General features: G+C 42.3%; 1 protein-coding gene across 2 annotated transcripts in view; it reads right to left on the minus strand.

Moving 5' to 3' along the window:
* Positions 1-22500, minus strand: part of LOC128685081 (galactosylgalactosylxylosylprotein 3-beta-glucuronosyltransferase P) — a 278460-nt gene that overhangs the window by 79994 nt on the left and 175966 nt on the right. For both annotated transcript variants that reach the window (XM_070102909.1, XM_070102969.1), the window contains one exon: positions 4255-4562. In XM_070102909.1, the coding sequence (XP_069959010.1) occupies positions 4255-4562 (308 nt within the window). The remainder of the gene's footprint in view (positions 1-4254; positions 4563-22500) is intronic.

A 22500-nucleotide genomic window follows, 5' to 3' on the forward strand; every position in this document is an offset into this window, starting at 1 on the left:
ATATATATATATATATATATATATAATATATATATATATATAGGTAGTAGGTTGGTAGACATCAACCACCCAGGGAAGCACTACCGTCCTGCCAGATGACTGTGAAACAGAAACCTGTAACTGTTTTGCATGATGGTAGGATTGCTGGTTTCTTTTTCTGTCTCATAAACACGCTAGATAACAGGGATATCTTGCTACTCCAACTTACACTTTGGTCACACTTCACAGACACGCACATGCATATATATATACATACATCTAGGTTTTTCTCCTTTTTCTAAATAGCTCTTGTTCTTCTTTATTTCTTCTATTGTCCATGGGGAAGTGGAAAAGAATCTTTCCTCCGTAAGCCATGCGTGTCGTATGAGGCGACTAAAATGCCGTGAGCAATGGGCTAGTAACCCCTTCTCCTGTAGACATTTACTAAAAAAGAGAAGAAGAAAAACTTTATAAAACTGGGATGCTTGAATGTGCGTGGATGTAGTGCGGATGACAAGAAACAGATGATTGCTGATGTTATGAATGAAAAGAAGTTGGATGTCCTGGCCCTAAGCGAAACAAAGCCGAAGGGGGTAGGGGAGTTTCGGTGGGGGGAAATAAATGGGATTAAATCTGGAGTATCTGAGAGAGTTAGAGCAAAGGAAGGGGTAGCAGTAACATTGAAGGATCAGTTATGGAAGGAGAAAAGAGAATATGAATGTGTAAATTCAAGAATTATGTGGATTAAAATAAAGGTTGGATGCGAAAAGTGGGTCATAATAAGCGTGTATGCACCTGGAGAAGAGAGGAATGTAGAGGAGAGAGAGAGATTTTGGGAGATGTTAAGTGAATGTATAGGAGCCTTTGAACCAAGTGAGAGAGTAATTGTGGTAGGGGACCTGAATGCTAAAGTAGGAGAAACTTAGAGAGGGTGTGGTAGGTAAGTTTGGGGTGCCAGGTGTAAATGAAAAAGGAAGCCCTTTGATTGAACTTTGTATAGAAACGGGTTTAGTTATAGGTAATACATATTTTAAGAAAAAGAGGATAAATAAGTATACAAAATATGATGTAGGGCGAAATGATAGTAGTTTGTTGGATTATGTATTGGTAGATAAAAGACTGTTGAGTAGACTTCAGGATGTACATGTTTGTAGAGGGGCCACAGATATATCAGATCACTTTCTAGTTGTAGCTACACTGAGAGTAAAAGGTAGATGGGATACAAGGAGAATAGAAGCATCACTGAAGAGAGAGGTGAAGGTTTATAAACTAAAAGACGAGGCAGTTAGGGTAAGATATAAACAGCTATTGGAGGATAGATGGGCTAATGAGAGCATAGGCAGTGGGGTCGAAGAGGTATGGGGTAGGTTTAAAAATGTAGTGTTAGAGTGTTCAGCAGAAGTTTGTGGTTACAGGAAAGTGGGTGCGGGAGGGAAGAGGAGCGATTGGTGGAATGATGATGTAAAGAGAGTAGTAAGGGAGAAAAAGTTAGCATATGAGAAGTTTTTACAAAGTAGAAGTGATGCAAGGAGGGAAGAGTATATGAAGAAAAAGAGAGAGGTTAAGAGAGTGGTGAAGCAATGTAAAAAGAGAGCAAATGAGAGAGTGGGTGAGATGTTATCAACAAATTTTGTTGAAATTAAGAAAAAATTTTGGAGTGAGATTAACAAGTTAAGGAAGCCTAAGAACAAATGGATTTGTCAGTTAAAAACAGGAAAGGAGAGTTATTAAATGGAGAGTTAGAGGTATTGGGAAGATGGAGGGAATATTTTGAGGAATTGTTAAATGTTGATGAAGATAGGGATGCTGTGATTTCGTGTATAGGGCAAGGAGGAATAACATCTTGTAGGAGTGAGGAAGAGCCAGTTGTGAGTGTGGGGAAAGTTCGTGAGGCAGTAGGTAAAATGAAAGGGGGTAAGGCAGCCGGGATTGATGGGATAAAGATAGAAATGTTAAAAGCAGGTGGGGATATAGTTTTGGAGTGGTTGGTGCAATTATTTAATAAATGTATGGAAGAGGGCAAGGTACCTAGGGATTTGCAGAGAGCATGCATAGTTTCTTTGTATAGAGGCAAAGGGGACAAAAGAGAGTGCAAAAATTATAGGGGGATAAGTCTGTTGAGTATACCTGGTAAAGTGTATGGTAGAGTTATTATTGAAAGAATTAAAAGTAAGACGGAGAATAGGATAGCAGATGAACAAGGAGGCTTTAGGAAAGGTAGGGGGTGTGTGGACCATGTGTTTACAGTGAAACATATAAGTGAACAGTATTTAGATAAGGCTAAAGAGGTCTTTGTGGCATTTATGGATTTGGAAAAGGCGTATGACAGGGTGGATAGATGGGCAATGTGGCAGATGTTGCAGGTGTATGGTGTGGGAGGTAGGTTGCTGAAAGCATTGAAGAGCTTTTACGAGGATAGTGAGGCTCAAGTTAGAGTATGTAGGAAAGAGGGAAATTATTTCCCAGTAAAAGTAGGCCTTAGACAAGGATGTGTGATGCCACCGTGGTTGCTTAATATATTTATAGATGGGGTTGTAAGAGAAGTAAATGCGAGGGTCTTGGCAAGAGGCGTGGAGTTAAAAGATAAAGAATCACACATAAAGTGGGAGTTGTCACAGTTGCTCTTTGCTGATGACACTGTGCTCTTGAGAGATTCTGAAGAGAAGCTGCAGAGATTGGTGGATGAATTTGGTAGGGTGTGCAAATGAAGAAAATTAAAAGTAAATACAGGAAAGAGTAAGGTAATGAGGATAACAAAAAAATTAGGTGATGAAAGACTGGATATCAGATTGGAGGGAGAGAGTATGGAGGAGGTGAATGTATTCAGATATTTGGGAGTGGACGTGTCAGCGGATGGGTCTATGAAAGATGAGGTGAATCATCGAATTGATGAGGGAAAAGGGTGAGTGGTGCACTTAGGAGTCTGTGGAGACAAAGAACTTTGTCCTTAGAGATAAAGAGGGGAATGTATGAGAGTATAGTTTTACCAACGCTCTTATATGGGTGTGAAGCATGGGTGATGAATGTTGCAGCGAGGAGAAGGCTGGAGGCAGTGGAGATGTCATGTCTGAGGGCAATGTGTGGTGTGAATATAATGCAGAGAATTCGTAGTTTGGAAGTTAGGAGGAGGTGCGGGATTACCAAAACTGTTGTCCAGAGGGCTGAGGAAGGGTTGTTGAGGTGGTTCGGACATGTAGAGAGAATGGAGCGAAACAGAGTGACTTCAAGAGTGTATCAGTCTGTAGTGGAAGGAAGGCGGGGTAGGGGTCGGCCTAGGAAAGGTTGGAGGGAGGGGGTAAAGGAGGTTTTGTGTGCGAGGGGCTTGGACTTCCAGCAGGCATGCGTGAGCGTGTTTGATGGGAGTGAATGGAGACAAATGGTTTTTAATACTTGACGTGCTGTTGGAGTGTGAGCAAAGTAACATTTATGAAGGGATTCAGGGAAACCGGCAGGCCGGACTTGAGTCCTGGAGACGGGAAGTACAGTGCCTGCACTCTGAAGGAGGGGTGTTAATGTTGCAGTTTAAATACTGTAGTGAAAAGCACCCTTCTGGCAAGACAGTGATGGAGTGAGTGATGGTGAAAGTTTTTCTTTTTCGGGCCACCCTGCCTTGGTGGGAATCGGCCAGTGTGATAATAATATATATATATATATATATATATATATATATATATATATATATATATATATATATATATATATATATGTCGTGCCGAATAGGCAGAACTTGCGATCTTGGCTTAAATAGCAACGTTCATCTTGCCATATAGGACAAGTGAAAATTTGTGTATGCAATAATTTCGCCAAAATCATTCTGAACCAACGAAAAAAATATATTTCACTGAGTTTGTTTAGTATTAAATTACTGTTAACAAATCTAAAATTTATTTAGTTGGGTTAGGCTAAAATAAATTGTTCTTTTTATAATAAGGTTAGGTAAGTTTTCTAAGATTCTTTTGGAGCAAAATTAAAAATTTTTTCATTAACGTTAATGAAAAAAATATATCTTTAAACGTATAAGAGAAAATTTTAGAAAGGTCTTAATTTTAAATGAGTTCTTGCTAATTGACCAGTTTTACATATTCGGCACGACATATATATATATATATATATATATATATATATATATATATATATATATATATATATATATATATATATATATATATATATATATATATAGAGAGAGAGAGAGAGAGAGAGAGAGAGAGAGAGAGATCTGAGACAGATTCGTGCTTCACATTGACTGCTAATACAGTTTGTAGTCGTACATACCTGCTCAGGTCGTCGATATGTGGGCGTGATGACGTAGATCTTGGGCGTGGCAGGGCCCGGGTCGTCCTGGTCGATGGTAAAAACTAACTTGCGGCTGCCGTTGACGGAGGCAGGAGAGGGGGCGTGGCTGGCTGCGGCAGCAGCAGCCTGGTGCTGTGTTGGAGTCACTGCCGCAGCTGCCGCAGCCGCCGCTACAGCCGCAGAGGTTGCATCCTCCGCTGCTGCAGCTGCTACCTTAACTTTCTTGTCTTCCAGAAAAGTGACATTATATGGGGCAGCTCCAGGAACATTCAACTTCTCGGGCCTCGCTGAAGAGCAAATAGTGACATTAATATATTTATAAAAAATTAATGTATATACAAAGAATAAAACTCACATGTAAACTGTAAAATGTATATAAGTATAAACTGCGAGGCGCAACATAAACTTCCCTCAATATTCATCTAGCAGCAAATATATGCCTAAGAGTTATCCCGGGTTGTTAACCCTCAGGGGCTAATAATCCTAGTAAAAGCTTCTTATTAAGGAATATTAAGTTTACAGATGCACTACAAGAGGAGAGGATCATCTTATAGACAAAAAGGATCGTAAATATTCATATATAAATATTAAAATTAACATTGCTATGTAATTTAAAGCCTGTTCACAAAGTTTCTTACAAATACACAAGATCATTAGACAGGACAGAATTCAGACGTGTTAAAGAAAATTTTTGTTCTGTTTTTCTCTTATTTATAAAATAGCAGTTACACATATTGAAACTTTTTTCTTTTTACCTTAGATTACATGGGACTCGCATATACAGCACCTTCTTTAGAATATATGGGCCTCGCATATACAGCACCTTCTTTAGAATATATGGGCCTCACATATACAGCACCTTCTTTAGAATATATGGGCCTCGCATATACAGCACCTTCTTTAGAATATATGGGCCTCGCATATGCAGCACCTTCTTTAGAATATATGGGCCTCGCATATACAGCACCTTCTTTAGAATATATGGGCCTCGCATATACAGCACCTTCTTTAGAATATATGGGCCTCGCATATACAGCACCTTCTTTAGAATATATGGGCCTCGCATATACAGCACCTTCTTTAGAATATATGGGCCTCGCATATACAGCACCTTCTTTAGAATATATGGGCCTTGCATATACAGCACCTTCTTTAGAATATATGGGCCTCGCATATACAGCACCTTCTTTAGAATATATAGGCCTCGCATATACAGCACCTTCTTTAGAATATATGGGCCTCGCATATACAGCACCTTCTTTAGAATATATGGGCCTCGCATATACAGCACCTTCTTTAGAATATATAGGCCTCGCATATACAGCACCTTCTTTAGAATATATGGGCCTCGCATATACAGCACCTTCTTTAGAATATATGGGCCTCGCATATACAGCACCTTCTTTAGAATATATGGGCTTCGCATATACAGCACCTTCTTTAGAATATATGGGCCTTGCATATACAGCACCTTCTTTAGAATACATGGACCTCGCATATACAGCACCTTCTTTAGAATATATGGGCCTCGCATATACAGCACCTTCTTTAGAATATATAGGCCTCGCATATACAGCACCTTCTTTAGAATATATGGGCCTCGCATATACAGCACCTTCTTTAGAATATATGGGCCTCGCATATACAGCACCTTCTTTAGAATATATGGGCCTCGCATATACAGCACCTTCTTTAGAATATATGGGCCTCGCATGTACAGCACCTTTAGAATATATGGGCCTCGCATATACAGCACCTTCTTTAGAATATATAGGCCTCGCATATACAGCACCTTCTTTAGAATATATGGGCCTCGCATATACAGCACCTTCTTTAGAATATATGGGCCTTGCATGCACAGCACCTTCTTTAGAATATATGGGCCTCGCATATACAGCACCTTCTTTAGAATATATGGGCCTCGCATATGCAGCACCTTCTTTAGAATATATGGGCCTCGCATATACAGCACCTTCTTTAGAATATATGGGCCTCGCATATACAGCACCTTCTTTAGAATATATGGGCCTCGCATATACAGCACCTTCTTTAGAATATATGGGCCTCGCATATACAGCACCTTCTTTAGAATATATGGGCCTCGCATATACAGCACCTTCTTTAGAATATATGGGCCTCGCATATACAGCACCTTCTTTAGAATATATGGGCCTCGCATATACAGCACCTTCTTTAGAATATATAGGCCTCGCATATACAGCACCTTCTTTAGAATATATGGGCCTCGCATATAAAGCACCTTCTTTAGAATATATGGGCCTCGCATATACAGCACCTTCTTTAGAATATATAGGCCTCGCATATACAGCACCTTCTTTAGAATATATGGGCCTCGCATATACAGCACCTTCTTTAGAATATATGGGCCTCGCATATACAGCACCTTCTTTAGAATATATGGGCTTCGCATATACAGCACCTTCTTTAGAATATATGGGCCTTGCATATACAGCACCTTCTTTAGAATACATGGACCTCGCATATACAGCACCTTCTTTAGAATATATGGGCCTCGCATATACAGCACCTTCTTTAGAATATATAGGCCTCGCATATACAGCACCTTCTTTAGAATATATGGGCCTCGCATATACAGCACCTTCTTTAGAATATATGGGCCTTGCATATACAGCACCTTCTTTAGAATATATGGGCCTCGCATATACAGCACCTTCTTTAGAATATATGGGCCTCGCATGTACAGCACCTTTAGAATATATGGGCCTCGCATATACAGCACCTTCTTTAGAATATATAGGCCTCGCATATACAGCACCTTCTTTAGAATATATGGGCCTCGCATATACAGCACCTTCTTTAGAATATATGGGCCTTGCATGCACAGCACCTTCTTTAGAATATATGGGCCTCGCATATACAGCACCTTCTTTAGAATATATGGGCCTCGCATATACAGCACCTTCTTTAGAATATATGGGCCTTGCATATACAGCACCTTCTTTAGAATATATGGGCCTCACATATACAGCACCTTCTTTAGAATATATGGGCCTCGCATATACAGCACCTTCTTTAGAATATATGGGCCTCACATATACAGCACCTTCTTTAGAATACATGGGCCTCGCATATACAGCACCTTCTTTAGAATATATGGGCCTCGCATATACAGTGCCTTCTTTAGAATACATGGGCCTCGCATATACAGCACCTTTAGAATGCATGGGCCTCGCATATGCAGCACCTTTAGAATACATGGGCCTCGCATATACAGCACCTTCTTTAGAATACATGGGCCTTGCATATACAGCACCTTTAGAATACATGGGCCTCGCATATACAGCACCTTTAGAATACATTGGCCTTGCATATACAGCACCTTTAGAATACATGGGCCTCACATATACAGCACCTTTAGAATACATGGGCCTCGCATATACAGCACCTTCTTTACGACGCTCCACGTTTTCGTTGACTTCAAATTCAGCCATTGTTCATTATGTTCCAACCGCCGGCGATTGTCACCAGAAGATGGAACATAATTAACGATAAGTAAGACATGCGTAACAGTTAGGTATCTTTATTCCGAAACTTTTCGCCTACACAGTAGGCTTCTTCAGTCGAGTACAGAAAAATTAGCAGAAGCAGTAAAGATGGAGCTCCACACTATGGAGCGAAACTCTTCTCCAGGCTGAGGGACTGACCACCTCAAAACTACGTCATCAAAAGTGATGGACTGATTACATCGAGTTCACATCTTTACTGCTTCTGCTAACTTTCCTGTACTCGACTGAAGAAGCCTACTGTGTAGCCGAAAAGTTTCGGAATAAAGATACCTAACTGTTACGCATGTCTTACTTATCGTTCATTATGTTGCACTCGCCAGTGATAGTTACCAGCAGGTGCAACAATAATTCAACTGAAAGCCAACGAAAACGTTGAACACTGAAAAAAAAGGCCCTGTATATGAAGGGTCCTCCAGTACACAAGAAAACAGTACTACATCCTTTCAAAAATAAAAATAGGAACGTGGCCCCTACACACCCTGGCAGCCAACCCAACCTTCTATGTTGAAAACACCAGCGATGAAGGTTTGAAGCCAATCAGAAGAGTTTCTGAGGTTATCACACAGAGACTAAAATTGTGAATGGTGTAAATAAAATTGAGCAGAAGGTACCAGCATTTGCGACTAGTTGCACGAACCTTCCCCCAGTTAGAATACACCAGTAGTGAAAGTTTGAAGCCGATCGGATTAGGCGTTCAAGTTATAAATGAAATCCTGCGATGGTTTAAGGTTTCGAAGGCTCTATCCACAGCTTTATGAATAGGTATGACAGAATGCAGACAGAGTCTATTATCTGTAAATGTCGAAAAACCTGTCGACTGAGGCAGTGTCAGGAGTACCATTTCGACCCCAGCAAACACTATTCAATGAATACACACACAAACACAAATACCGGTGCTTTACGGTAATATATCATCTATACAACTCAGCGCTGTAAAATACATTAATAGAAAATAAATGTCAGGCGGTGTGCAGTGTGTGAAGATAAACATTTTAAATAAATAACAGATCATTCCAAATACAAAGAACACGTTGAAAATACAAGAATAAAATAATCTTAAACGATAAATGACTTCGAGAAAATTAAAGATATCAGCCATTAATGATATATATATATATATATATATATATATATATATATATATATATATATATATATATATATATATATATATATATATATATATATATATATATATATATATATATATATATATATATATATACATATTGAGAGGTGAATAAGAAACATGCGCAATACTTTAATATCTTTATTACCGAAACGTTTCGTCTACACAAGAGGTTTCTTCAGTCGAATACATGCGTAGGTAACACTAAAGGCAGTAAAACAAGTAGGTTCACCGTGATGGGTCGGTCAGCCTTGGAAGGTGGTGGAGATCAGTCCCTCAAGCTTCTCGGTACTGTAAACCATCACACCGTGAGATGTTCATGCAGTGGAAAAGTCTTTTCATTAATGGCACACAATACCGGAAATCTGATGAATAAAAAAAATGTGCAACACCTGAGCATCTTTACTGAAAAGACTTCAGAATTATCTCTCAGCTTCCAGTCTCCAGCATAAATGTCGCTTCTGTATTAGAGTGAAAAAAAAAAGTCTACACAGGCGAAACATTTCGTCAGATAAGGATACCCAGATGTTGCCCATGTGTCTTATTCATCAACTTGTCGGTACTGTATACCATTAATGTAATGAGACTTTTATGAGACACCAACACCATGGGAATGCTGGTACAGATGTCTTGCACAACTGTGTTAGCAACTGATGACCCAGCTTATGGACGTGACCTACTTCCACTAGTGGGCCTTGCCCATCAGTGATGCTACCTTCAACTGCTGCACCTCTCCTTTGCTTCCGGTATGTAAGTCTCCAACCTCGTGCCTCTGCATCAGATAGATCATGCACAAAGGATCGAAAACCTTTGTATCATCGCTTAAACTGCTCGTCAAATGTCTTTTATTCATTATACAACAAGAGGTCCATCTATTATACCAAGAAATGTCTATATACTGAGGGGAGTATATATCTCAGTGTAAGGAAACTCATTCACTATCATTCATTCAATCATTGTGTTGCCAGATGCGTTTCTGACATTACAGTTCGGATGGCACTCGGCACTGTAGCATCGTCACCCCGTCCTTCAGAGTGCAAGAAATATACTTCCCATTTTCAGGACTCAGGTCTTAGTCATATGATGACCCACCTTTGGTCATCTGACCAAGGCCTTCCGCTGGCTTACCGGTCCACCCCTTTAAAATTTGTGGTTATGGTTATAACCATTTCTGATTCAGGACTCACGTTCGAGTTCACTTTGATCTTTGTTTTAGGTTTTAAAAAAACATTATTCTTCATATTAGCATTAAGACGAGCACAAGTAATAGTTAAATACCTAACAAGGGCCACTTGAGACCATGTAATGTTACGTTATGTGTTATATTATCATGAGCTTAATTAAAAACACGAAAGATCTATGTGAATTGTTCTGCCAGTAAGCAAGGATTTCTTGAGGTGTAACGCTTTTTTTACAGGATGAGAGATATAACGAATATTCTCCAGTCATTCTGGAGAAAAAACTCACTCTTGTTTGTTCGTTTAATCTTAAACGATAGTGTTGTTTGGTATATTTCTAGTTAGGCTAGGTTATGTTAAGGTATGTTATTACGGTAGGTTATGTTAAGGTATGTTATTACGGTAGGTTATGTTAAGGTATGTTATTACGGTAGGTTATGTTAAGGTATGTTATTACGGTAGGTTATGTTAAGGTATGTTATTGCGGTAGGTTATGTTAAGGTATGTTATTACGGTAGGTTATGTTAAGGTATGTTATTACGGTAGGTTATGTTAAGGTATGTTATTACGGTAGGTTATGTTAAGGTATGTTATTACGGTAGGTTATGTTAAGGTATGTTATTACGGTAGGTTATGTTAAGGTATGTTATTACGGTAGGTTATGTTAAGGTATGTTATTACGGTAGGTTATGTTAAGGTATGTTATTACGGTAGGTTATGTTAAGTCATGTCAAGTTAAGTTAGTACTGGTTACCTATGGAGCCGCACCAACCTCACGGCCCTCACCTCTACCTCCAGCATCACCTCTACCTCCACCTTTACCTCCATCTTCACCACTACCTCCACCTCCATCTTCACCACTACCTCCACCTCCACTTCTACCTCTACCTCCACCTTTACCTCTACCTCTACCTCCACCTCCACCTCCACCTCCAACTCCACCTTCACCTCTACCTCTATCTCCACCTCTACCTCTACCTCTACCTCCACCTCCACCTCCACCTCCACCTCTACCTCCACCTCCACCTCCACCTCCACCTCTACCTCTACCTCTACCTCTACCTCCACCTCTACCTCCACCTCTACCTCTACATCCACCTCCACCTCCACCTCCACCTCTACCTCCACCTCCACCTCTACCTCTACCTCCAACTTCACCTCCACCTCTACCTCTACCTCTACCTCCACCTCCACCTCTAACTCTACCTCTACCTCCACCTCCACCTCCACCTCCACCTCTACCTCTACCTCCACCTCCACCTCCACCTCCACCTCTACCTCTACCTCCACCTCCACGTCTACCTCCACCTCTACCTCTACCTCTACCTCCACCTCCACCTCCACCTCTACCTCTACCTCTACCTCCACCTTCACCTCCACCTCCACCTCTACCTCTACCTCCACCTCCACCTCCACCTCTACCTCTAACTCTACCTCCACCTCCTCCTCCACTTCCACCTCAACCTCTACCTCCACCTCCGCCTCCACCTCTACCTCTACCTCCACCTCTACCTCCACCTCCACCTCCACCTCTACCTCTACCTCTACCTTCACCTCCACCTCCACCTCTACCTCTACCTCCACCTCTACATCTACCTCTACCTCCACCTCCACCTCCACCTCCACCTCTACCTCTACCTCTACCTCCACCTCTACCTCTACCTCTACCTCCACCTCCACCTCCACCTCCACCTCTACCTCTACCTCTACCTCTACCTCCACCTCCACCTCCACCTCCACCTCTACCTCTACCTCTACCTCCACCTCCACCTCTACCTCCACCTATACCTCCACCTCTACCTCTACCTCTACCTCTACCTCCACCTCCACCTCCACCTCAACCTCAACCTCTACCTCCACCTTCACCTCCACCTCCACCTTCACCTCCACCTCTACCTCTACCTCTACCTCCACCTCCACCTCCACCTCTACCTCTACCTCTACCTCCACCTCTACCTCTACCTCCACCTCCACCTCAACCTCTACCTCTACCTCTACCTCTACCTCCACCTCTACCTCTACCTCCACCTTCACCTCCACCTCCACCTCCACCTCTACCTCTACCTCTACCTCTACCTCCACCTCTACCTCTACCTCCACCTCCACCTCCACCTCCACCTCTACCTCTACCTCCACCTATACCTCCACCTCTACCTCTACCTCTACCTCTACCTCCACCTCCACCTCCACCTCAACCTCAACCTCTACCTCTACCTCTACCTCCACCTCCACCTCCACCTCCACCTCAACCTCTACCTCTACCTCCACCTCCACCTCTACCTCCACCTCCACCTCCACCTCCATCTCCACCTCAACCTCTATCTCTACCTCTACCTCTACCTCTACCTCTACCTCCACCTCCACCTCCACCTCTATCTCTACCTCCACCTCTACCTCTACCTCCACCTCCACCTCTACCTCTACCTCCACCTCCACCTCCACCTCTATCTCTACCTCTACCTCCACCTCCACCTCTACCTCTACCTCCATCTCCACCTCCACCTCCACCTCCATCTCCACCTCAACCTCTACCTCTACCTCTACCTCTACCTCCACCTCCACCTCTACCTCTACCTCTACTTCCACCTCTACCTATACCTCCACCTCCACCTATACCTCCAACTCTACCTCCACCTCCACCTCTACCTATACCTCCGCCTCTACCTGCACCTCCACCTCTACCTATACCTCCACCTCCACCTCTACCTATACTCCACCTCTACCTCCACCTCTACCTCCACCTATACCTCCACCTCTACCTCCAACTCTACTTCCACCTCTACTTATACCTCCACCTCTATCTCCACCACCACCTCTACCTATACCTCCACCTCTACCTCCACATCTACCTATACCTCCACCTCTACCTCCACATCTACCTATACCTCCACCTCTACCTCCACCTCTACCTCCACCTATACCTCCACCTCTACCTCCAACTCTACTTCCACCTCTACTTATACCTGCACCTCCACCTCTACCTATACCTCCACCTCTACCTCCACCTCCTCCTCTACCTCCATCTCCACCTCTACCTCCACCTCTACCTCCACCTCTACCTCCACATCCACCTTCACCTATACCTCCACCTCCACCTCTACCTCCACCTCTGCCTATACCTCCACCTTCATCTCTACCTCCACCTCTACCTATACCTCCACCTCTACCTCCACCTCCACCTCTACCTCCACCTCTACGTATAGCTCCACCTCTACCTCCACATCTACCTATACCTCCACCTCTACCTCCACCTCTACCTCCACCTATACCTCCACCTCTACCTCCAACTCTACTTCCACCTCTACTTATACCTCCACCTCCACCTCTACCTATACCTCCACCTCTACCTCCACCTCCTCTACCTCCACCTCCACCTCTACCTCCACCTCTACCTCCACCTCTACCTCCACATCCACCTTCACCTATACCTCCACCTCCACCTCTACCTCCACCTCTGCCTATATCTCCACCTTCATCTCTACCTCCACCTCTACCTATACCTTCACCTCTACCTCCACCTCCACCTCTACCTCCACCTCTACCTATACCTCCACCTCTACCTCCACCTCTACCTCTACCTATACCTCCACCTCCACCTCTACCTCCACCTCCACCTCTACCTCCACCTTCACCTCTACCTCCAACTCCACCTCTACCTCCACCTCTACCTATACCTCCACCTCTACCTCCACCTCCACCTCTACCTCCACCTCTACCTCCACCTCTACCTCCACCTCTACCTATACCTCCACCTCTACCTCCACCTCCACCTCTACCTTCACCTCTACCTATACCACCACCTCCACCTCTACCTCCACTTCTTCCTCCACCTCTACCTATACCTCCACCTCTACCTCCACCGCCACCTCTACCTCTACCTTCACCTCTACCTATACCACCACCTCCACCTCTACCTCCACTTCTTCCTCCACCTCTACCTATACCTCCACCTCTACCTCCACCGCCACCTCTACCTCCACCTTCACCTTCACCTCTACCTCCACCTCCACTGCCACCTATACCTCCACCTCTACCTATACCTCCACCTCTACCTCCACCGCCACCTCTACCTCCACCTCCACCTCTACCTCCACTTCCACCTCTACCTCTACCTCCACCTCCACCTTCACCTCCACCTTCACCTTCACCTCTACCTCCACCTCCACCGCCACCTATACCTCCACCTCTACCTATACCTCCACCTCCACCTCCACCTTCACCTCTACCTCCACCTCTACCTCCACCTTCCCCTCTACCTCCACCTCCACCTCCACCTTCCCCTCAACCTCCACCTCCACCATCACCTCAACCTCCACATCCACCTCTCTCCTCCCACCTCCACTTCCACCTCCACCTCCATCTCACCTCAACACTCTACCTCTACCTCTACCTCTACCTCCCTCACCTCCCCTCCACCTCACCTCAACCTCTGCCTCCTCACCTCTACCTCTACCTCCACCTCACCTCACCTCTACCTCACCTCCCACCTCCACCTCTACCTCCCTCACCTCACCTCACCTCTGCCTCTACCTCCACCTCCACCTCTACCTCCACCTCTGCCTCACCTCCTCCCACCTCCACCTCTACCTCCCACCTCTGCCTCCACCTCTACCTCTACCTCTGCCTCTGCACTCCACCTCCACCTCCACATCCCTCTACCTCCACCTCTCCTCCACCTCCACCTCCACCTCCTCTGCCTCTACCTCACCTCCTCACCTCTGCCTCTACCTCACCTCTACCTCTACCTCTACCTCCACACCTCCACCCCTCCACCTCACCTCTACCTCCACCCCTCTACCTCCCTCCACCTCCCTCCCCACCTCCACCTCCACCTCCACCTCTCCCTCCATCTCACCTTAGTGTGACCTAGTTTCACAAGCATCCTGAAACAGTGTTTATAGCCAATACTCTCAACAACAACTACACAGAATGGTCAGTCTCTCTACTCTCTCTCTCTCTCTCTCTCTCTCTCTCTCTCTCTCTCTCTCTCTCTCTCTCTCTCTCTCTCTCTCTCTCTCTCTCTCTCTCCTCTCCTCTGTCTCTCTTGACACCTTGTAATTGAAACACAAACTAGACCAAATATCTATTGACAGGTGCTTTCGACAGCGGGTAATTAACGAACACACTAACCTTGTCTCTTAATAACATCATTCGTTTTCACTGTGCATCAGTTCGTATGTTTGTGCGCGATCTACGCATCTGAACTTTGCCTGTTCATACGACTAGATCTACTCATTGTTACATAGGTTAGGTTAGATTGAGTTAGATTATGTTATGTTAGATTTTGATACATTAGACTAAGTTAAGATTAGGTTACTTAATACTAGGTTACGTAAGATTAGGTTTCTTAATGCTAGGTTACGTAAGATTATGTTATGTTAACGTTAGGTTAAGATAAGGTATCATATAGCAGGTTAGGCTAGATTAAACTACGTTCCGTGTTACGTTAAGTTCATGAGATTAGATTATGTGGGATCTTTTTTCTAATAATAAATGCTTTAAAGATTATTGAAGAATATTAGAACGCATTTATTAGTTGAAGCTCAGAGCCAGCAGCCCCAGCCTGGGATCTTCAATGTTGGCTATCTGTGTCCCACGGGCTGTGTGGAAGATGATATAACCAGGATTAACACTACGCCTAACGTATATATATTTCATTATTTCATGTTTGTTACATGGAACATCACGGCGAATCTTACTTGGTTTTGGGTACTCACCCATGAATAACGGCGTCTAATTGGCTAGCCGTATCCACCCTGCCCTATACCCTTATGCTGCAGCGGAATGACTAAATAAAGGGTTTGATATGGACTTATCGGGATGTGTATCGCACCTCGTGATTAATATTGCCGAAATCATTGTCTTGATTGAAGAGATGGCGCTTTTGGCCATGTCTTCTGTTGTCTGCTTGAACACGTCGTCTGTCTACTATCACCTATTTGTTCGACTAGGGTTCTACATCTGTGTATAATATCCACATTAAAAGAAGTTCTCCATGTCATTTGATACATGAATGAACCACCGGCAAACAGTTCTCCTGCAAAGCTTGATTCATTCATTAATAGTCCGTAACATTTCATGGAAGGAAGGATGTCAGGCACTAGTACACGAAGGGAGTTAGTTATTCTTTTCTATTCTTCTGAGATTGTCAGCGCACAACACGGAAACATGCACACAAACCGGTCACGAATGTTTCTACGTTTCAAACCAATGTGGCACGGGTGCCTGGTCTGGACACTGCCCAGTTCATCACATCTTCACTCACCCAAAAACTAACTGCAATCTGCCTTACCAGCCTCTGCACCCTACTTTCAAGGGAGGGTCTGCTGACCTAATAATTGCAGACATTAGGTGTCAGTACTTGCAGCTGACCAAAATCAAGGATTACTGTTTTCTTGAGTTCTAGATGTGGGCAGTAAGAAATAATGTCCCTAACTATATTATCAAGTTCGAGGCTAATTATCTCGAATTTTTAATAGTCTGAGGAACAACAGTTCCTCACACTAAAACACGGTGTACAATCGAGCAGAGACTTTTAAGGAGGAAGTGGTGTTGTGACGCCGTAGTGTTAGCAAATGCAAATGATCTATTATCAGTTTGCAATCTTGCTTGTAATGGGCACGTGTAAGCTGAGCTGTTGTTTAGGCGTACATATTCAGTCTTCGTCTCCAGATGTTGGAGTCACTACCCTTTTGAGAAAGAGGGATATGGCTCCCCCTTGATTGGAGAATTTCTTCCACAGATTAGGTTAAATTAGATTAAGTTAATCTAGGCTACATTACGTTAGGTTAGGTAACCATATATTATATAATTTATTCGCAAAAAAAATAGAATAAAATTTCCATTCATATGAAGGACTTTTTTTCGAGGTAACTCAGTCCAGTCAACATTTTTCATATCCATGGTGTATCAAGGAGAGAAAATGTTAAATAACATACAGTTACGATTCCATTATTATGACTTTATAAATATTAACACCATAATACCATACATTATGGTGTTACAAGTAGTGGCGTAGAGAGGCTCTAAAGTTAGGGGGAGCAAACAAATAAAAAAAGGAGCATTGACATCTACCGAATAATTTTAAATTCATTGTACATTTTTATATTGTTTTTAAAATCAAAACACAAGAAAGATCAGTTTTATAGGAAGTACATAACTGTTATTTTGTAATTAAAATCAAAACATAATGAAAAAAGTTTTACAGTAAGCTCATAAACCTCAAAACATAATATAAACGTATGTGTTATTTAATTACTGTAATTTTAAATGTAAAATGAAAACAAAACGAAGCAATGCGAAAATGTATGAAGCAACTACAACAATCTCTTTTGTGTAGGCTTCGTTCTAGCAAAGTTATCTATTACTTTATTATAATCCGCCTGAAGAGCCAACTCTCTCTCAATGGAGAGTAAAGCTAACCCAGATAATCTATCCTCGCCCATTGTAGAACCAAGGCAGCACTTCGTGTGTCTCAGCCGACTGAAGAATCGTTCCGCAACTGCGCTTGTTACTGGTGAGATCAGAAAAATGTAGTGCAATGGATACAAGTTATGATAAATGGAACACGTGTCATTGGACAAGTAACATAAAGAATTAAAAAAAATGTTAAAAAGGCACCACTTTTGAAAAATATGGTGAGGGGGAGAGGTCGCTCCCTTGCTCTCCCTCTAGCTACACTGGTCACGAGTATTATGAGTCAGAGGGAAACACTTGTTAGGCCATAAAAATACATCACACTGGGAGCTCAGGAATGACGTCATAATAACGAGTAAACTCCTTAGTTCGGATTGACGGCCGCCTCCCACTACGTCAGGGTGACCCAAAGAAGAAAACACATTCTTCATCAACCGTACAGTAGATGCTTCTCCAAGACTGCACAGATTCTGTACATTTCAAATGACCTTCTGACCTGCAACGTACGTGCCCTCAGAATCATTACAATTTGATATATATATTTTTTGTATCCATAGCGTAAATAAAGATTAATTATGTATCATCCCCCACACTACCTGGAGTCAAGTCCGGCTTACTTCGAAGAATACATTCACGTATTATGAGACTTAACATACGTTAAGAGACAGGGTTCAGCTGTCCTGCACCTGTTGAAGTATACAGTATACAGAACGTGAATCATACAATTGTATCCAGGATTAATTACGGCTTTGTACATATGCTATTATTAGACTGATTTCATTATAATGTTTAATGTGATTAAACTTTGAGTTCCGTATCAAAATTTCGGTGTTTATATTTGATGTCCATGTCTGCATTACTGAGTTGCGTTATTGCTACTGTTGCTGCTTCAGAAGATGATTTTGGCGCCGCTGATGTTGACTTTGCTGTTGCTGTTGTTGTTGTTGCTGCTATTGCCGTTACTGGTGTTGTAGATTATGCTGACTTTTTGTGGCTGGTGTTGCTGCTGCTGCTGTTGTTCTTGTTTCTGCTGCTTCTGCTGCTGTATTTGTTACTCCTGCTGCTACTACTGCTCCTCCTGCTGTTGTTGCCACTGCTGCTGTTGCCACTGCTGCTGTTGCCACTGCTGCTGTTGCAACTGCTGTTGTTGCCACTGCTGCTGCTGTTACCACCGCTAATGCTGATTACAAGGGAGTGATGCCAAGGGTCTGGCTCAATAGAGCTTTATTAAGTCATGTATTGCTCTGTGCAGAGCTTTATCATGTCGAGTTTCGCTCTGTGCTAACCTTTATCATGTTTCTCTGTGGAGCTTAAACATGTATTTTGCAGAGCTTATAAAATTATGTTTCGCCCTGCTTAGAGCTTAATTAAGAAAAGTTTCGTTCTGTGTAGAGCTTTACCCCTCCCCGTTATCTGTAGAGCTTTATCGTGTTCCTCTCTGTGTGTGGAGCTTTATCATGTTCCTCTCCGTGTAGAACTTTATCATGTTCCTTTTTGTGTAGAACTTTATCATGTTCCTCTCTGTATTGAGATTTATCATGTTCCTCTCCGTGTTGAACTTTATCATGTTCCTCTCTGTATTGAGATTTATCATGTTCCTCTCCGTGTTGAACTTTATCATGTTCCTCTCTGTATTGAGATTTATCATGTTCCTCTCCGTGTTGAACTTTATCATGTTCCTCTCTGTATTGAGATTTATCATGTTCCTCTCCGTGTTGAACTTTATCATGTTCCTCTCTGTATTGAGATTTATCATGTTCCTCTCCGTGTTGAACTTTATCATGTTCCTCTCTGTATTGAGATTTATCATGTTCCTCTCCGTGTTGAACTTTATCATGTTCCTCTCTGTATTGAGATTTATCATGTTCCTCTCCGTGTTGAACTTTATCATGTTCCTCTCTGTATTGAGATTTATCATGTTCCTCTCCGTGTTGAAACTTTATCATGTTTCCTCTCTGTATTGAGATTTATCATGTTCCTCTCCGTGTTGAACTCTTTATCATGTTCCTCTCTGTATTGAGATTTATCATGTTCCTCTCCGTGTGTTGAACTTTATCATGTTCCTCTCTGTATTGAGATTTATCATGTTCCTCTCCGTGTTGAACTTTCATGTTCCTCTCTGTATTGAGATTTATCATGTTCCTCTCCGTGTTGAACTTTATCATGTTCCTCTCTGTATTGAGATTTATCATGTTCCTCTCCGTGTTGAACTTTATCATGTTCCTCTCCGTGTAGAGCTTAATTAATTAAGACTTCAGGGGTATTGCAGTTGTTACTGACTTAGATAATGCTTCTGCTGGAAGTGCTGTTGCTGTTTTTGCAGTTATTGAAAGTACTACAGCTGTTGAAGTTGCTGCTGCGTCTGGTGGTGCTGTTGCTAGGTGTTGTACTGCTCCTGCTGTTGTGCTGCTGCTACTGCTGTACTGCTGCTGCTGCTGCTACTGCTGTACTGCTGCTGCTGCTGCTGCTGCTGCTGCTGCTGCTGCTACTGCTGTACTCCTGCTGCTGTTGCTGCTGCTTCTACTGCTACTGCTGCTGCTGTAGTGCTGCAACTGCTACTACTGTTGTCGCTTTTGTTATTGCTTCCGTTACTGTTCTTGTTCCTGCTGGTGCTACTATTCCTTTTGCTGCTACTGTTATTACTGTTGCTATTTCTACTGGTACTGATGTTGCTTTTGTTACTTGTTGTGTGAAAGTAAATTATTTTTAATAACAGTCATTAAAAAGCAGGAGCAACAAGAGGAACAGCTGTTCCTCTTGTTGATTCTTTCAATGTTACTGCATTGTTACTATGGATAATGCTACAGCTGAATTTTATGCACTAGCTGGTGCTGCTGTTGCTGTTGCTGATATTTCCGTGGATTCAGTTGTTACTACTGTTGTTGTTGTTGCTGCTGCTGTTCCTGTTGTTGGAGATGCTTTCTCGACTGTTGCAACTGCTACTATTGCAGTTATTGCTGATGATGCTCTATTTTCTCTCTCTTTCCACTATTATTTAGTAAATAAATATATATATTCACACTGATCTTACGGTGTTACTGCTGCTTTTGCCTTTTTTTGCGGCTGCTGCTGTTGTTGACATCGTAATTGCTAATGCAAAGGCTATTTCTTGTGTTTTTATAGATATTGGCGATATCGCTCTTGCAACTGCTGTTAGCTGTTACTGTTAGCGCTGTTGTTGTTACTACTGCTGCTGCTGGTGCTGTTGTTGTTGCTGCTAGTGGTATTGTTGCTGCTGGCGTTGTTGTTGTTGTTTTTGTGTTGCTGGTGTTGCCGTTGTTGCTGTTGTTGTTACTGCTGCTTGTGTTGCTGCTGCTGCTGGTGTTGTTGTCGCTGTTGCTGATTTTGTTAGTCTTGCTATCTGTACTGCTAATTTAAGTTATTTAAAAATAAATTTTTACTATTACCACCACTACTACTATTACTACTACTACTACTACTACTACTACTACTACTACTACTACTACTACTACTACTACTACTACTACTACTACTACTATTATTATTATTATTATTATTATTATTATTATTATTATTATTATTATTATTATTTCAAAGTACCGGCCGTATCCCACCGAGGCAGGGTGCTCCCCCCCAGATAAAAAGTTTCTCTTTTTAACTTTAGTAATGTATACAGAAGAAGGAGTTACTAGCCCCTTGCTCCCAGCATTTTAGTCGCCTCTTACGACACGCATGGCTTACGGAGGAAGAATTCTGTTCCACTTCCCCATGGAGATAAGTGGAAATAAACAAGAACAAGAACTAGTAAGAAAACAGAAGAAACCCCAGAGGGGTGTGTATATATATGCTTGTACATGTATGTGTAGTGTGACCTAAGTGTAAGTAGAAGTAGCAAGACGTACCTGAAATCTTGCATGTTTATGAGACAAAGACACCAGCAATCCTACCATCATGTAAAACAATTCTTCTTCTTCTTCTTCTTCTTCTTCTTCTTCTTCTTCTGCTTCTTATTATTATTATTATTATTATTATTATTATTATTATTATTATTATTCTTATTATTATTATTATTATTATTATTGTTATTCATGAGGAAATGGTAAATCCGCAAGGTGTATCTCTCATTGTTAGGTAAGACACATATGCAACAGTCAGGTATCTTTATTTCGAAACGTTTCGCCTACACAGTAGGCTTCTTCAGTCGAGTACAGAAAAGTTGATAGAAGCAGAAGATACTTGAAGACGATGTAATCAGTCCATCACCCTTAAAGTTTTGAGGTGGTCAGTCCCTCAGTCTGGAGAAGAGCATTGTTCCGTTGTCTGGAACAATGTCTGAGGGACTGACCACCTCAAAACTTTAAGGGTGATGGACTGATTACATCGTCTTCAAGTATCTTCTGCTTCTATCAACTTTTCTGTACTCGAGTTAAAGTTACCGGTTTTTCTGTACTCGACTGAAGAAGCCTACTGTGTAGGCGAAACGTTTCGAAATAAAGATACCTGACTGTTGCATATGTGTCTTACCTAACAATCTGTCGGTATTTTATACCATTTTAATGTTCATCTCTCATTGTATATACACCTGAGCAATGGTAGTAGTGGAGTGGTAATGAGGATTGATCTGAGGAAGGTGACAGAGGTATATTTATTTCCTTGGATCAAAAGCCCTTCCACCAGCATCGAGAGAGCCCACTTGCAGGGATGACAGATCACAATTAAAAATATATATATTTTGAATATCGAGACTTAACAATAAATACGATAAAAGGACACTGTAAATAAGTTTATTCAGGTACAGGTACGCTTAAATACAAGTTTATCTTTATTATGCACCTCATACCCATCTTGTGGGCGGTAGTCAAAGAATTGTAGAGGTACATAATGGGTCCAGGGACGGGACAGCAAAGTGTTGATAGCTGAACAAGTTACAGTTACATTAATTATCGTATATAGCAAGTCAAAGTGACTTATTTCCAGTTGGGAAAGGGAAGCA

This window comes from Cherax quadricarinatus, chromosome 1 (genome assembly GCF_038502225.1).
Source record: "Cherax quadricarinatus isolate ZL_2023a chromosome 1, ASM3850222v1, whole genome shotgun sequence".
NCBI lineage: Eukaryota > Metazoa > Arthropoda > Malacostraca > Decapoda > Parastacidae > Cherax > Cherax quadricarinatus.